General features: G+C 43.5%; 1 protein-coding gene across 1 annotated transcript in view; it reads left to right on the forward strand.

Annotated features, from left to right (window-relative positions):
• The window catches only part of LOC124043797 (aspartate--tRNA ligase, cytoplasmic-like), a 35,978-nt gene that overhangs the window by 4,072 nt on the left and 13,633 nt on the right, over positions 1 to 18,273 (forward strand). The window contains exons 2-6 of the mRNA XM_046362771.1: positions 1,702 to 1,804; positions 11,851 to 11,880; positions 12,057 to 12,114; positions 13,457 to 13,549; positions 14,667 to 14,769. Of these exons, the coding sequence (XP_046218727.1) occupies positions 1,702 to 1,804; positions 11,851 to 11,880; positions 12,057 to 12,114; positions 13,457 to 13,549; positions 14,667 to 14,769 (387 nt within the window). The remainder of the gene's footprint in view (positions 1 to 1,701; positions 1,805 to 11,850; positions 11,881 to 12,056; positions 12,115 to 13,456; positions 13,550 to 14,666; positions 14,770 to 18,273) is intronic.

Genomic DNA, 18,273 nt, shown 5'->3' on the forward strand with positions numbered 1-18,273 from the left:
AAACGTGTGGCAAGCTGCCATTTGCCCCGGCAATTCTGATTTGGTTTAATAAAAAAATATTGCCAGAAAACCATTGAAAAGAAGGACAAATTGCTGTTTTTTTTTAGACTGATTCACCTCATGATTTGTTTGACAGGATTTTAATGTTTTCATCCTCCCTAGGGCCAGGAGTTTTTCCATGTTTTTTAATTTTTTCCTCTCTATATTACCTAATTGTTTTTAAAAAACGAGTCCCATCGTAGTTTATATAAAACAATTTTTGAGTTGTTGCATCTGCTGAATTATTACTATGTTATACCTGGAGTTTTACCTGGTTAGGTTAGACCAGATCAGGGGAAACTCTGGTCCTCAGGAAAACAATGTCACCCCCCCCTCCCCAGCACTCTGGTACCTGTGGTGCCAACTCTGAAATCACAAATGACTTGCTTATGTCAACATTTTAAGATCGTATCAACATGTTTTTAAAGAAATGGTGGCGGAAATGGTTTTCTAGAGTTTTCCGTGGCTCAGTGCAGCTGGCAGGCGGCAGCTATTGTGCCAATTTCATAATGTAACAGACTGTTAGTGTAATTTCAGGTAAAACCTCAATTAAACAAGTCTCAAATATAAGGATAATGGCTACATTTCAACTGTTTCAAAAACATGGCCCAATGCGACATCTGTTCTAGCACTTGGAATGTGATCAAGTTTACACAAACAGTATTGTCTCTCCAGCATCAAGGCCTTTCGACAACCTCTGAAATGTCCCTTTTTCTATCTTCATTGTGAAAAACGGCCTATGTTATCAGTAATGCTAGATGCCATTAAATCAGTTGCAGCCTGGTCAGGGGTCCTACCACCATTTCCTCCTCTCCTCATTGTGTGTTAATGCCACTGGATATGTATATAGGTGTGAATGTGCTTAATTGCCCTCACTCATCCTGACTCTGTTGACATACTTGTATGGTTCCCAGGGGTTGTTTTTATAGTATTACAGGAGGTAAGGATGGTATTTTTTGAAAATGTTCAAGATTCAACATCAAGAATTTTGAGTTTTGGTGAAGAATTGCCTTTGCCTAATGCCTATTATGATTTCCTTTGTGACAGGAAACAAGTGGAAGGGAAAACATTATAAAAACACTGGCTGTTCCTTCTTTTGAAGTTATTGCTTAACGCCATCTGTTGCTGTTGTGATTGTTGTTTATAATTGCTATTTATGTCACTGTTCTCCTTTTGATCAGTGTTATTTCCTGTAGACGCTTACTGTCAGGGAGTACAATGACACAAACCGGCACGATCACAGGTTGTGGATGAGAAAAATACCTCCTGCTGTGGATGTGCAACATGCGTAGTAATATTATTGAGGAGGTGCAAAGTTCTTATTTTTCATGGAATCTTTGATCTCAGTCTGGAGACAAATCGCCTATGCCTACCGCTCCTTGGTGCTTCCTGTAGTCATAACAAAGTCTAGACACCCTTGTAGTCCGTATGAATCATATTGACCTAGAATTTTAAGTGATCCATTTTTCCCCAGTAGCTGTGTTTATTGTTAGCCTGGACAGAAACATGGCTCATCAACCTGTGCCATTAGCCACATTCAGAGATGGTGGTGATGGCTGGAATACATTTTCCCAGCGGTCAAAAACTTCCTACAGGAAGCCCCCAAAAATGTAGGTAGCTAGTTGACTTATGTTTTGCATTGGTCTGGACTTCCTGTTGCAGGGTCGTGGAGGAGGCGGACCAGGCCCCGTCGAAGAAAGGCCTGAAGAAACAGCAGAAGGAAGCGGAGAAAGCTGCTAAGAAGGCTGAGAAGCAGGCCAAACTGGTCAGTGGGTTTTGTATGCCTCCCTGCCCCTCAGTGCTATTGACTTGACACAATCGGGCGGGAGGGGGTCCATTGTTTTGCAATTCCTGTCGTTGGTTTGTTTTTGTCCACTCAAACAAAGAGCCATTTTCTTAAGTCGGGTATCAGTGTTGCATCGTAAGCAAGTGAGAGAAAGTTAAACTGTTTTTATGTTGTTGTTTTTACCCCTTTTTCTACCCAAGTTAGTGGTATCCAATTGGTAGTTACAATCTTGTCCCATCGCTGCAACTCCCGTATGGATTCGGGAGAGGCGAAGGTCGAGAGCCGTGCGTCCTCCGAAACACGACCCAGCCAAGCCGCACTGCTTCCTTGACATAATGCCCGCTTACCCAGGAAGCCAGCCACACCAATGTGTCGGAGGAAATACCGTACCCCTGGCGACCGTGTCAGCGTGCATGCGCCCGGCCTGCCACAGGAGTCGCTAGAGCATGATGGGACAAGGACATCCCTGCCCTAACCCAGTTGACAGGGTCATTGTCTCATTAGGGACAATCTCTGTTCAGATGCTTTCATGAAGTTTTCTTTGTTACTATTTTCTGCATTGTAGAATAAAAGTGAAGACATCAAAACAATGAAATAACACATGGAGTCATCTAGTAACCAAAAAAGTGTTAAATATAGCCAAATATATTTGAGATCCTTCAAAGTAGCCACCCTTTGCCTTGATGAGTTTTACACACTCTTGGCATTCTCTCAAACAGCTTCACCTGGAATGCTTTTCCAATAGTCCTGAAGGAATTTCCACATATGCCGAGCACTTGTTGGCTGCTTTTCCTTCACTCTGCGGTCCAACACATCCCAAACCATCTCAATTGGGTTGAGATGATTGTGGATGCCAGGTCATCTGATGCAGCACTCCATTACTCTCCTTCTTGGTCAAATAGCCCTTACACAGCTTTGAGGTGTGTTGGGCCATTGTCCTGTTGAAAAACAAACGACTGTCCCACTAAGCACAAACCAAATGAGATGGTGTATCGCTGCAGAATGCTGTTGTAGCCATGCCGGTTAAGTGTTTCATGAATTCTAAAAAAAATCACTGACCGTGTCACCATAACACCCCCACACCATCCCACCTCCTCCATGCTTAACAGTGGGAACCACACATTGCTGAGATCCTCCGACTCTGCGTCTCACAAAGACCGGGCGGTTGGAACCAAAAATCTCAAATTTGGACTCAGACCAGTGGAAATCTTACCTTTGGTCTAACGCCCATTGCTTGTGTTTCTTGGCCCGAGCAAGTCTCTTCTTATTATTGGTGTCCTTTTAGTAGGGGTGTCTTCGCAGCAAGTCGACCATGAAGGCCTGATTCACCCAGTCTCCTCTGAACAGTTGATGTTGAGATCAAATCAAATTTATTTATATAGCCCTTCGTACATCAGCTGATATCTCAAAGTGCTGTACAGAAACCCAGCCTAAAACCCCAAACAGCAAACAATGCAGGTGTAAAAGCACGGTGGCTAGGAAAAACTCCCTAGAAAGGCCAAAACCTAGGAAGAAACCTAGAGAGGAACCGGGCTATGTGGGGTGGCCAGTCCTCTTCTGGCTGTGCCGGGTAGAGATTATAACAGAACATGACCAAGATGTTCAAATGTTCATAAATGACCAGCATGGTCAAATAATAATAAGGCAGAACAGTTGAAACTGGAGCAGCAGCACAGTCAGGTGGACTGGGGACAGCAAGGAGCCATCATGTCAGGTAGTCCTGGGGCACGGTCCTAGGGCTCAGGTCCTCCAAGAGAGAGAAAGAAAGAGAGAATTAGAGAGAGCATATGTGGGGTGGCCAGTCCTCTTCTGGCTGTGCCGGGTGGAGATTATAACAGAACGTGGCCAAGATGTTCAAATGTTCATAAATGACCAGCATGGTTGAATAATAGTAAGGCAGAACAGTTGAAACTGGAGCAGGAGCATGGCCAGGTGGACTGGGGACAGCAAGGAGTCATCATGTCAGGTAGTCCTGGGGCATGGTCCTAGGGCTCAGGTCCTCCGAGAGCGAGAAAGAAAGAGAGAAGGAGAGAATTAGAGAACGCACACTTAGATTTACACAGGACACTGAATAGGACAGGAGAAGTACTCCAGATAAACAAACTGACCCCAGCCCCCCGACACATAAACTACTGCAGCATAAATACTGGAGGCTGAGACAGGAGGGGTCAGGAGACACTGTGGCCCCATCCGAGGACACCCCGGACAGGGCCAAACAGGAAGGATATAACCCCACCCACTTTGCCAAAGCACAGCCCCCACACCACTAGAGGGAAATCTTCAACCACCAACTTACCATCCTGAGACAAGGCCGAGTATAGCCCACAAAGATCTCCGACCCGGTACAACCCAAGGGGGGAGGAAACCCAGACAGGCCGACCACAACAGTGAATCAACCCACCCAGGTGACGCACCCCCCAGGGACGGCACGAGAGAGCCCCAGCAAGCCAGTGACTCAGCCCCGTAACAGGGTTAGAGGCAGAGAATCCCAGTGGAAAAAGGGGAACCGGCCAGACAGAGACAGCAAGGGCGGTTCGTTGCTCCAGAGCCTTTCCGTTCACCTTCCCACTCCTGGGCCAGACTACACTCAATCATATGACCCACTGAAGAGATGAGTCTTCAGTAAAGACTTAAAGGTTGAGACCGAGTTTGCGTCTCTGACATGGGTAGGCAGACCGTTCCATAAAAATGGAGCTCTATAGGAGAAAGCCCTGCCTCCAGCTGTTTGCTTAGAAATTCTAGGGACAATTAGGAGGCCTGCGTCTTGTGACCGTAGCGTACGTGTAGGTATGTACGGCAGGACCAAATCAGAGAGGTAGGTAGGAGCAAGCCCATGTAATGCTTTGTAGGTTAGCAGTAAAACCTTGAAATCAGCCCTTGCTTTGACAGGAAGCCAGTGTAGTGAGGCTAGCACTGGAGTAATATGATCAAATTTTTTGGTTCTAGTCAGGATTCTAGCAGCCGTATTTAGCACTAACTGAAGTTTATTTAGTGCTTTATCCGGGTAGCCGGAAAATAGAGCATTGCAGTAGTCTAACCTAGAAGTGACAAAAGCATGGATTAATTTTTCTGCATCATTTTTGGACAGAAAGTTTCTGATTTTTGCAATGTTACGTAGATGGAAAAAAGCTGTCCTCGAAATGGTCTTGATATGTTCTTCAAAAGAGAGATCAGGGTCCAGAGTAACGCCGAGGTCCTTCACAGTTTTATTTGAGACTACTGTACAACCATTAAGATTAATTGTCAGATTCAACAGAAGATCTCTTTGTTTCTTGGGACCTAGAACAAGCATCTCTGTTTTGTCCGAGTTTAATAGTAGAAAGTTTGCAGCCATCCACTTCCTTATGTCTGAAACACATGCTTCTAGCGAGGGCAATTTTGGTGCTTCACCATGTTTCATTGAAATGTACAGCTGTGTGTCATCCGCATAGCAGTGAAAGTTTACATTATGTTTTCGAATAACATCCCCAAGAGGTAAAATATATAGTGAAAACAATAGTGGTCCTAAAACAGAACCTTGAGGAACACCGAAATGTACAGTTGATTTGTCAGAGGACAAACCATTCACAGAGACAAACTGATATCTTTCCGACAGATAAGACCTAAACCAGGCCAGAACATGTCCGTGTAGACCAATTTGGGTTTTCAATCTCTCCAAAAGAATGTGATGATCGATGGTATCAAAAGCAGCACTAAGGTCTAGGAGCACGAGGACAGATGCAGAGCCTCGGTCCGATGCCATCAAAATGTAATTTACCACCTTCACAAGTGCCGTCTCAGTGCTATGATGGGGTCTAAAACCAGACTGAAGCATTTCGTATACATTGTTTGTCTTCAGGAAGGCAGTGAGTTGCTGCGCAACAGCCTTCTCTAAAATCTTTGAGAGGAATGGAAGATTCGATATAGGCCGATAGTTTTTTATATTTTCTGGGTCAAGGTTTGGCTTTTTCAAGAGAGGCTTTATTACTGCCACTTTTAGTGAGTTTGGTACACATCCAGTGGATAGAGAGCCGTTTATTATGTTCAACATAGGAGGGCCAAGCACAGGAAGCAGCTCTTTCAGTAGTTTAGTTGGAATAGGGTCCAGTATACAGCTTGAAGGTTTAGAGGCCATGATTATTTTCATCATTGTGTCAAGAGATATAGTACTAAAACACTTGAGCGTCTCTCTTGATCCTAGGTCCTGGCAGAGTTGTGCAGACTCAGGACAACTGAGGTTTGGAGGAATACGCAGGTTTAAAGAGGAGTCCGTAATTTGCTTTCTAATAATCATAATCTTTTCCTCAAAGAAGTTCATGAATTTATCACTGCTAAAGTGCAAGTCATCCTCTCTTGGGGAATGCTGCTTTTTAGTTAGCTTTGCCACAGTATCAAAAAGGAATTTCGGATTGTTCTTATTTTCCTCAATTAAGTTAGAAAAATAGGACGATCGAGCAGCAGTAAGGGCTCTTCGGTACTGCACGGTACCATCCTTCCAAGCTAGTCGGAAGACTTCCAGTTTGGTGTGGCGCCATTTCCGTTCCAATTTTCTGGAAGCTTGCTTCAGAGCTCGGGTATTTTCTGTGTACCAGGGAGCTAGTTTCTTATGAGACATGTTTTTAGTTTTTAGGGGTGCAACTGCATCTAGGGTATTGCGCAAGGTTAAATTGAGATCCTCAGTTAGGTGGTTAACGGATTTTTGTCCTCTGGCGTCCTTGGGTAGGCAGAGGGAGTCTGGAAGGGCATCAAGGAATCTTTGTGTTGTCTGTGAATTTATAGCACGACTTTTGATGTTCCTTGGTTGGGGTCTGAGCAGATTATTTGTTGCAAATGCAAACGTAATAAAATGGTGGTCTGATAGTCCAGGATTATGAGGAAAAACATTAAGATCCACAACATTTATTCCATGGGACAAAATTAGGTCCAGCGTATGACTGTGAGAGTGAGTGGGTCCAGAGACATGTTGGACAAAACCCACTGAGTCGATGATGGCTCCAAAAGCCTTTTGGAGTGGGTCTGTGGACTTTTCCATGTGAATATTAAAGTCACCAAAGATTAGAATATTATCTGCAATGACTACAAGGTCTGATAGGAATTCAGGGAACTCAGTGAGAAACGCTGTATATGGCCCAGGAGGCCTGTAAACAGTAGCTATAAAAAGTGATTGAGTAGGCTGCATAGATTTCATGACTAGAAGCTCAAAAGACGAAAACGTCATTTTTTTTTTTTGTAAATTGAAATTTGCTATCGTAAATGTTAGCAACACCTCCGCCTTTGCGGGATGCACGGGGATATGGTCACTAGTGTAGCCAGGAGGTGAGGCCTCATTTAACACAGTAAATTCATCAGGCTTAAGCCATGTTTCAGTCAGGCCAATCACATCAAGATTATGATCAGTGATTAGTTCATTGACTATAATTGCCTTTGAAGTAAGGGATCTAACATTAAGTAGCCCTATTTTGAGATGTGAGGTATCATGATCTCTTTCAGTAATGACAGGAATGGAGGTGGTCTTTATCCTAGTGAGATTGCTAAGGCGAACACCGCCATGTTTAGTTTTGCCCAACCCAGGTCGAGGCACAGACACGGTCTCAATGGTGATAGCTGAGCTGACTACACTAACTATGCTAGTGGCAGACTCTACTATGCTGGCAGGCTGGCTAATAGCCTGCTGCCTGGCCTGCACCCTATTTCATTGTGGAGCTAGAGGAGTTAGAGCCCTGTCTATGTTGGCAGATAAGATGAGAGCACCCCTCCAGCTAGGATGGAGTCCGTCACTCCTCAGCAGGTCAGGCTTGGTCCTGTTTGTGGGCGAGTCCCAGAAAGAGGGCCAATTATCTACAAATTCTATCTTTTGGGAGGGGCAGAAAACAGTTTTCAACCAGCGATTGAGTTGTGAGACTCTGCTGTAGAGCTCATCACTCCCCTAACTGGGAGGGGGCCAGAGACAATTACTCGATGCCGACACATCTTTCTAGCTGATATGCACGCAGAAGCTATGTTGCGCTTGGTGATCTCTGACTGTTTCATCCTAACATCGTTGGTGCCGACGTGGATAACAATATCTCTATACTCTCTACACTCGCCAGTTTTAGCTTTAGCCAGCACCATCTTCAGATTAGCCTTAACGTCTGTAGCCCTGCCCCCGGGTAAACAGTGTATGATCGCTGGATGATTCGCTTTAAGTCTAATACTGCGGGTAATGGAGTCGCCAATGACTAGAGTTTTCAATTTGTCAGAGCTAATGGTGGGAAGCTTCGGCGTCTCAGACCCCGTAATGGGAAGAGTAGAGACCAGAGAACACTCGGCCTCTGACACCGACCCGCTGCTTAATGGGGAGAACCGGTTGAAAGTTTCTGTCTGCTGAATGAGCGACACCGGTTGAGCGTTCCTACAGCATTTCCTTCCAGAAACCGTGAGAAAGTTGTCCGGCTGCGGGGACTGTGCCAGGGGATTTATACTACTATCTGTACTTACTGGTGGCACAGACGCTGTTTCATCCTTTCCTACACTGAAATTACCCTTGCCTAACGATTGCGTCTGAAGCTGGGCTTGCAGTACAGCTATCCTCGCCGTAAGGCGAGCACAGCGGCTGCAATTAGAAGGCATCATGTTAATGTTACTACTTAGCTTCGGCTGTTGGAGGTCCTGACGAATCGTGTCCAGATAAAGCGTCTGGAGTGAAAAAGTAGAGGAAAAAATAAATATATGAACGGTAATTAAAAAGTGAAACCCGTAAAGTTGTCAGGTAGCAAAATAGGTTGGCAACAAAACGCACAGCAATTCAAGTAAGACAAGTAAGATGTCTTACTTGTACTCTGTGAAGCATTTACTTGGACTGCAATCTGAGGTGCAGTTAACTCTAATGAATTCATCCTCTACAGATGAGAACTCTGCGTCTTCCTTCCCTGTGGCAGTCCTTATGAGAGCCAGTTTCATCATAGCGCTTGATGGTTTTTGCAACTGCACTTTAAGAAACTTTCAAGGTTCTTGCCATTTTCCAGATTGACTGACCTTCATGTCTTAACGTAATGATGGACTGTCGTTTCTCTTCCGCTTTTTGAGCTGTTCTTGCCATGATATGGACTTGGTCTTTTACCAAATAGGGCTTCTTCTGTATACCACCGCTACCATGTCGCAACACAACTGACTGGCTCAAATGCATTCAGAAGGAAATAAATTCCACAAATGAACTTGTTAATTGCAATGCATTCCAGGTGACTACCTTATGAAGGTGGTTGAGTGAAGGCCAAGAGTGTGCAAAGCTGTCAAGGCAAATGGTGGCTACTTTGAAGAATCTAAAATTATATTTATATATATATATTTTTTGGTAGCTACATGATTCCATGTGTTTTAATTTCTTCACTATTATTCTACAATGTAGAAAATAGTACAAATAAAGATAACCCCTGGAATAAGTTGGTGTCCAAACTTTTGACTGGTTGTATGTGTGTGTGCCAAATGAGAACTTTATTTGCCACATGCGCTGAATACAAGTGTAGTCTTTACCATGAAATGCTTTACATACAAGCCCTTTACCAACAGTGCAGTCAATGTAAATTGTCCGGTGTGTGTGTATATGCATGTATGTATGTGTGTATATATCTATACATCTCAGGGATCTCCTCTCACTGTCAACTGTGTATATTTTCAGCAAATTTAATTTGTATAAACATAACAAGATTCAACAACTGAGACATAAACTGAACAAGTTCCACAGACATGTGACTAACAGAAATGGAATAATGCGTCCCTGAACAAAGGGGGGGTCAAAATCAAAAGTAACAGTCAGCAAGTGGTGTGGCCACCAGCTGCATTAAGTTTAGCAGTGCATCGCCTCCTCATGGACTGCACCAGATTTGCCAGTTCTTGCTGTGAGATGTTAACCCACTGTTCCACCAAGGCACCTGCAAGTTCCCAGACATTTCTGGGGGGAATGGCCCTAGCCCTCACCCTCCAATCCAACAGGTCCCAGATGTGCTCAATGGGATTGAGATCTGGGCTCTTCGCTGGCCATGGCAGAACACTGACATTCCTGTCTTGCTGGAAATCACGCACAGAACGAGCAGTATGGCTGGTGCCATTGTCATGCTGGAGGGTCATTTCAGGATAAGCCTGCAGGAAGGGTACCACATGAGGGAGGAGGATGTCTTCCCTGTAACGCACAGCGTTGAGATTGCCTGCAATGACAACAATCTCAGTCCGATGATGCTGTGACACACCGTCCCAGACCATGAGGAACCCTCCACCTCCAGATCGATTTCGCTCCAGAGTACAGGCCTCAGTGTAACACTCATTTATTCTACGATAAACGCAGTTCCGACCATCACCCCTGGTGAGACAAAACCGCAACTCATCAGTGAAGAGCACTTTTTGCCAGTCCTGTCTGGACCAGCGACGGTGGTTTGTGCCCGTTGTTGCCGGTGATGTCTGGCGAGGACCTGCCTTACAACAGGCCTACAAGTCCTCAGTCCAGCCTCTCTCAGCCTTATTGCGGACAGTCTGAGCACTGATGGAGGGATTGTAACGTTTTCGGCATGTTCTCTGTGAAGTAGGCTATTTTCCCACCTTGGCTTAGTGCTAGCGTGCCATCTGACGGACATCTGGAATCTATTTGTGATTTCCCTGACTCTCCATCAGGCCTGTGAACCGCCTGCCTCCCCCTGGCTTTGGTAGTTAACTCAGCCTGTGTAACCGATGTCAAACGGCTAGCTAGTTAGTGGTGGTGCGCGCTAATAGCGTTTCAATCGGACACTTTTACAATTTTTCCCTTCGGATGGCCCCAGCTATCAATCTTTAAGTCTTTGCTTTTTCTTTGATTTGAGTTTTAGTTGTGTTAGCGGTGTTCTAGCTGGTCTCCAGTAATTGGGCTCTAGCATTCCGACTATAATCGTGAGGCTTGGCTGGCTAGGCTAATAGCTAGTTGGCAAAATAGATCATGTTAGTAGGCTGGCTAGCTTGCTGGCTAAGACAACTACATATAGCTAATGTTCTTTGATAACTGTTTAGATGATTTAATGTATTTGGTTTTCTTGAATTTGTCTGTAAGATATCATTTGATAGCACTACATGAGTCAGCAAGTTGCTAATGTAATGTTAGCAGCCTGGTAGTGCTAACATTAGCAGGCTAGTAGGGCTGACGTTAGCAGGCTAGTTGGCTAGCAACCTTGCAAGTTGATTTGTAACAACTAATTTAATAAGGTATTTGCTTGTAAGTTGTCTGAAAATAAAATGTAATCGACTAGTCGTGAGTGCAAATGATTCGGTTTAATTTGAAGTTATACATTTTGAAATTATTTCTGTTGGAGTTTACATTATAGGGAATAGGCTGGCTTACCGGGTCCATATTACATCACCTCCCCCGGAACTGCATTGTTTTGGCATTTCTTCTGAATTTGGATAGTTTTTATGTATTGACTAAAAAATGTTTGTTTTTTTAAATGTAAAAGTGAGGTGTAACTTTGCATTGCGACTTTTGATGCGTATACGAATGCAAATCCGTATGTTATGTGATTACGTTTATGCTACCTACCCTTTTAAGATTATAGTAACAAGTTACAACTTATATTAGTTGCAAACAGGGTGAACAGTTGCGCAGATAAGACCCATGAGTGCACAGCCACCGCTTGCTCCTCATCTCCCTACAGTGCAGTGCCACGCATCAGTTATTTCAGATGGTGTCAGCCGCCGCTGCTGAAAAATGTCTTCGGTGAAACACTTAAAGTAACCTATATTTCAGATGGAATACGTTCTCCCTTGAATCTTAGAAACTGCGAAAGCATCCATTCACTTACATGGCCATTCCACTCATTCTCCCTCTATTCCACCAGCCAATACCGTAGACATATCAACTTGCATGGGAAATGAAATGGTAGCCTAACCGTTAATACTGATTTTCATAGTATGGGGATTTTGCATGAAGGTCGCCAAGAAGTTGTTGCACAGATAATCAGTCCACTTGCTGTTCCTAATAAAGGCAGTTTACCACTATTTAAATGCAATGTTAGGCCTATGTCCCACTGTATTGATTTGCCTTTTCTTTTCAGTCTGCTGACCAACAAAGCACAGATGACGATGTAAGTATCCTTGAGGATCAATTCTTCCATGTTTCAGATATGAAGTATTTATTTACACCTTTTTCTATATGGCGCAATACCAAATTAAAATCAAAACGTATGCACCTCTAGTGATGTTTCCTATAAAGCTAGTGTATTCAAATGCTTAGCAAATGAACTCCTCTCTTATTCATCAGGATTTTGCCAAGGATCGGTACGGTGTCCCTCCGATGGTACAGTCCCAGCAGAAACTGGGTCAGTAGTACAGTCAACAACTAACTCCTCTCTTCTTTGTTCCAACATATTATTTACAGAGGATATCCCCATTTTCGACAGCCCCTACTGTTAGGTAATATAGATAACGTGATTATATCGGAGTGACTCAGTGACATGGCGCCAGTAGTAAAGACGGCGTAGATATCAAAGATGATTGTGGCGTGCCATAACTCCCAGATAAATGTGACGGATGGGTTGTCTGCCTGCTCTTTCAGCTCCAATGGCATACAACAAAGTTGCCTTCCCACCTGCATGCTTGTCCACAGGGATGAGGAAAGATGGCGCGAGACAGCCTGCATTATATGTGGGTGGAATCAGGTTCAACCAAATGGGTGGCTCACTGCCACCGGGGTGCATGTAACGTTAAGCATGCATCAGTGACACAGGGCAAAGTGGAGTTCATTTGTCATAAGACAGAGAATGGGGCGACTACTACACAGGGCCGCAGAGTGTTTCATATTTGTGACTTCTGCTCTCCTTGTAATATGAGTGTCTTTCCATGAATAAGGGTGCCTTTTGCGTCCCTTTGATATTTTAAGGAGAAATTGCACACCGATATTGCATTTTAAAAGCCTGTTATATTAAATTAGGTGCCCTTTTAATATAGACCACATGGATAATTTAATCGATCCATTTTTTTCTATGAATAAAGGCTTGCTAAAGTAATCCCTTAATCCCAAAATGTCTTCAAGTTTCACCATCATTGTAAAGCCCTTGTTATTTTGTTGCTTTGACACTCCATTTTAAAGATGATTCTTTTATTTACTGTGATTCGTTTACATCTGTCCCTCATTTTAAGGTCACCCTGTTACGTGAACTGAACTCTCGTTTTAATATGGTGAAACTATTCCTTTTTCAAATGTTTTTCAAAAGGAACATTGAACATCTAATAGTCAAATCATAGTGTAAAACCAGGTGTGCTGGTTCTACTCTTTTTTTCCCCCCTCCTTTTCTCCTTTCTTTCAGTTTTGTGGTGGAAAACTACATTCAATTGCTGCTCCTTGTAGCACACAAGTTTCCACTCCCCCTGTCAAGAGGGGATTTATGGCCTTTACTTTATTTGGCACTTAGGCCTACTATAGTAATTTTTTTATTTAACCACTTGAGATGGAAAAACGTGTTTTTTGTGAAGTTGAATATGTGCTTTTTATGACTGACTTTAAAAAACAACAACTAAGTTACACTTCTCAAAAGGCACCGAATTGGTGGAACAACCAAATGAGCTTCTTTGTGTGAATGTGTGTGTGGGCAGAAGGGGGAAGGAGGTATATGGACTTTGAAGTTTTCTTGAAAGGCACACTTTTCTTCCCCTGTGAGCCAGACAGAGGGTTGGTGCGTGTCCATGAGCTGACACCTGAGAAGGCAGGCCAGCTGATCTGGGTGCGTGCCCGGATTCACACCAGCAGAGCTAAAGGTGAGATTCTCCATCTTTGTCCAGCTCCCAATCACTCATATTTTCCCTTTAGTCCTCAGGACACAGCCAGCCTTCTAATCTAAATGGCGCCGTAACTGAACCTTGGGGTTTACCAAAAAGATTACCAACTGTCCTTGGGCCAAATAGTCACTATTCAGAGAAGAGCTTTGTTTTTTTCAGTCAACTCTCCTCAGGTTGGCAAATATGGAAGGTCAAAAAGCTAAAAGAATTGTGCACAATCTTGGAAAATCACAGAATGGCACCAGACTTGAAGTTTTTACCTTATTTGCTGGTGATGTGGGACATAGGGGATGGGGGTTGTGGAGTGCAATGTTTTTGCTATTATAGATTTATTATACAAGCACATGCAAGTCTCTTTTTGAAAAGTTTGAAAACTCCAACCAAAGCTCAGTTATTTAAATGGAACCTCAAATGTGGGTTAATTTGTTATTTTCCAAACTTGTCAGAGCTTGAGGCTATAATACAATGAACTCATTGAGCCTTGGCTAACTGTCGAATTCCATCCAAAATTATTTGAAACATCCAGCACGTACACAACTGTGCTAACAATATGCTAATAAATAAACCATCGTGTTATGATGATATCGTTACGGCTTCCTTCCAGGACAACTTCCGTGTCAAAATCCATTTTCCTCAACCATCATTCAGCTCCACACTGAAGGATGTCCTTAAGAGCAGAATAACATCCTGATTTACACTGGGATGAAGTGACTGCTTTTTGGGGATTACAGCCCCCCTCCCAGTCAATGAACAGAGGACACCACATCAAAGCACTTGGGTTGTGTCTGATGGTAGACAAACCTGGTTTACACAGTCTCAAGGTGTTTGGTTGGGAATAAACTCTCAGCCTCCTTCCATACACCTTTCTTCAAAGGGTCGTCTGTTCACGGTTCTGACAGTTACCTGGAAATGCTGTGAAAAGCGTTTTAATGGGTGAGAGGTGGAATCTGAAACAGGTATGACGTGTTGGCCTGAGAGAGTGACATGGCATTGTATAGAACCACCTTGGCACCTGTTTTGACAAGTGAGTTAGGAGTTGCTAGCCCAAATGAGAGGGCCCCTGCTGATGCCTATTGTATTGTTGTCATCGTTTTAGGGAAGCAGTGCTTCTTGGTCCTGCGTCAGCAGCAGTTTAACGTGCAGGCCCTGGTCGCCGTGGGGGAGCGTGCCAGCAAGCAGATGGTCAAGTTTGCCGCCAAGTGAGTACAAGACTGAATATCCTGTAGGCCCCCGACAAACAATGGTGGGAAAAGCTGGCTCCTAATGGGCCCAATCCATTTTCACACATTCTGAAGGAATCAATCATTTTTCACCTCATGACAAAAGCGGCCACTTTCAGATGGGATACAGCAGTGTTTAATGGAGCCATTCCTGCCCAGATAAGAGTAAATACAGTAGATCAGATGGGAAGAGCCTGAGCGTCATTAATCACTCTTGGGTCCTCCAATTTGGAGTTTCTGGGGGAGCAGAAACACAGAATTACATGTAGAATCCCTATTAATATAATAGGATATCTATGGGTCTGAAAGTTTGTTTACCATTTTTAAAAGTATTCACTTTTAATGTGACATTAACGTAACCACTCACGCTGTTTTCATCTGATTGCCATACAATCACTGCAAACTAATAAAACACCCAAAAGTTTATTGAATGACAATTGCCTATCACTTGAAACCTGAATTAAAGCGTCCACTGTCGGCGCGTCTCAGCCACTCATCTCTGCCTTTGAAAAATGTCACCGTTATCGTCGAACCACACCGCATTCTGAGAGTATTCCACATGATTTCAAGTCCCTTCGCACATGTTTCTTGCGGGTGACTTGCGGTAATGATAACTGTAGGGTCTAAATCTATTTTTCTTGACATCTTTTTTTGAATTATTGTGACATATTCAACCGGTACAGTGTAGCCCTACTATTTTATTATTTACCCTTATGACTTACATGCTGACCAAACCGGACACGATCAGACAAGGTCAGGACAAGCAGGTTGAAATTTCAAAACAAACTTTGAACCAATTATATTAATAGGGGGAGAGGTCGAAAAGCATGTATGGCAATTTAGCTAGCTAGCTTGCTGTTGCTAGTTATTTTGTCCTGGGATATAAACATTTGGTTGTTATTATGCCTGAAATACACAAGGTCCTCTACTCAGACAATTAATCCACAAATAAAATGGTAAACCATATTCCTTTCTCGTCATCTCTCGTCCTTCCTCAGGCTTCTTTTTTACTTCTTTGGACTTAATATGGCGGTTGGAAACCAACTTTACGATGCGTTACTACAGTCGTGGCCAAAGGTTTTGACACATATTAATTTTCACAAAGTCTGCTGCAAATTGATGGCAATTTGCATATACTCCAGAATATTATGAAGAGTGATCAGATGAATTGCAATTAATTGCAAAATCCTTCTTTGCCATGCAAATTAACTGAATCCCCCAAAAACATTTCCACTGCATTTCAGCCCTGCCACAAAAGGACCAACTGACATATCAGTGATTCTCTCGTTAACACAGGTGCGAGTGTTGACAAGGACAAGGCTGGAGATCACTCTGTCATGCTGATTGAGTTCGAATAACAGACTGGAAGCTTCAAAAGGAGGGTGGTGCTCGGAATCATTGTTCTTCCTCTGTCAACCATTGTTACCTGCAAGGAAACACGTGCCGTCATCATTGCTTTGCACAAAAGGGGCTTCACAGGCAAGGATATTGCTGCCAGTAAGATTACCTATATAAACCATTTATCGGATCATCAAGAACTTCAAGGAGAGTGTTTCAATTGTTGTGAAGAAGGCTTCAGGGCGGCCAAGAGAGTCCAGCAAGCGCCAGGACCGTCTCCTAAAGTTGATTCGGCTGTGGGCCTGGGGCACCACCAGTACAGAGCTTGCTCAGGAATGGCAGCAGGCAAGACTTTTGGAGGATGGCCTGGTGTCAAGAAGGGCAGCAAAGAAGCCACTTTTTCTCCATGAAAAAATCAGGGACAGACTGATATTCTGCAAAAGGTACAGGGATTGGACTGCTGAGGACTGGGATAAAGTCATGTTCTCTGAATTACCTTTCTGATTGTTTGGGGCATCCAGAAAAAAGCTTGTCCAGTGAAGACTGGGTGAGTGCTATCAGTCGTGTGTCATGCCAACAGTAAAGCATCCTGAGACCATTCATGTGTGGGGTTGCTTCTCAGCCAAGGGAGTGGGCTCACTCACAATTTTGCGTAAGAACACAGCCATGAATAAAGAATGGTACCAACACATCCTCCAAGAGCAACTTCTCCCAACCATCCAGGAACAGTTTGGTGACGAACAATGCCTTTTCCAGCATGATGGAGCACCTTGCCATAAGGCAAACGTGATAACTAAGTGGCTCGGGGAACAAAACATAGATATTTTGGGTCCATGGCCAGGAAACTCCCCAGACCTTAATCCCACTGAGAACTTGTGGACAAGCAAAAACCCACAAATTATGACAAACTCCAATCATTGATTATACAAGAATGGCCTGCCATCAGTCAGGATGTGGCCCAGAAGTTAATTGACAGCATGCCAGGGCAGATTGCAGAGGTCTTGAACAAGAAGGGTAAACACTGCAAATATTGACTCTTTACATCAACTTCATGTAGTTGTCAATAAAAGCCTTTTAAACTTATGAAATGCTTGTAATTATACTTCATTATTCCATAGTAACATCTGACAAAAATATCTAAAGACACTGAAGCAGCAAACTTTGTGGAAATTAATATTTGTGTCATTCTCAACTTGTGTCCAAGACTGTACAACTGACTGGAATGTGAACACCAGTTCATCTTTCAATCACCCACGTGGGTATATGCTCTTAAAAACCAAGGAGGAGATGGGAGAGGCCGGACTTGCAGCTCGTTGAGCTTCACAAATAGAACATATTTCTATTTTAGCGCCTGGCCACGCATAATGATTGAATAACAGGCATGCATAAATTTATTTTGCACCGCTCTGCGCACGTGACACAAGCGGTGGGGTCAGCGTGTTGCTTTCACCGATGGGTCAGACTCAACTTCGTTTTCTACTGGAGGCCTTTATGAAAAGCATAACAGCATAAGGATACTGCACTTTTCCAAGCCAGATTTGTCAAACACGTTCTAATCTCTAAGTTGACATGATTACACTTAATGAATGCCTCTTAAAACCCTTCAATGAAAAACGCTGAATGAAGTATAAATGGAAAGACTATATAGGCCCAACGCCACTTCTTGTATGATCAGTAGGGTCAGTCCAATATGCTTGGAAGGTGGTAACGTCAAAAAGTTAACATTACTGGAGACGTTTTGGAGACTAATTAACGGTAAATTAGTGAATTGTTCCGCCCCATAATTAAAATTGATTACAGTTAGTTAGCAATTGCTCCTACACTTTATTGCTAGCTACAGTAGTGCTTCCGTGTCAATAACATGTCACTAAAAATGACCGTGTCTCCAGTAGTAAAGGCCACACATGTTATCTAGGCCAAGGTCACAAGGTCAAAACATTCACCTCATTGACAGGACCCTCTGACCTTGTAAGTTGTGTCAGTGGTTTGACCGCTCACTGTTTCCTCTCAATCCACGTGTCTGTGATACAATCAGGAGGTTGCTTCAGAGCTGGTGTGCGCTGTAGCAAAACGTTTTGCAACTGTTTTTGTTTTCAATCATTTGTTATTAGACAAATTCAGGTAGGCCCCTCGTAGTTTCTGACC

Source organism: Oncorhynchus gorbuscha, linkage group LG09 (assembly GCF_021184085.1).
Source record: "Oncorhynchus gorbuscha isolate QuinsamMale2020 ecotype Even-year linkage group LG09, OgorEven_v1.0, whole genome shotgun sequence".
NCBI classification, from domain to species: domain Eukaryota; kingdom Metazoa; phylum Chordata; class Actinopteri; order Salmoniformes; family Salmonidae; genus Oncorhynchus; species Oncorhynchus gorbuscha.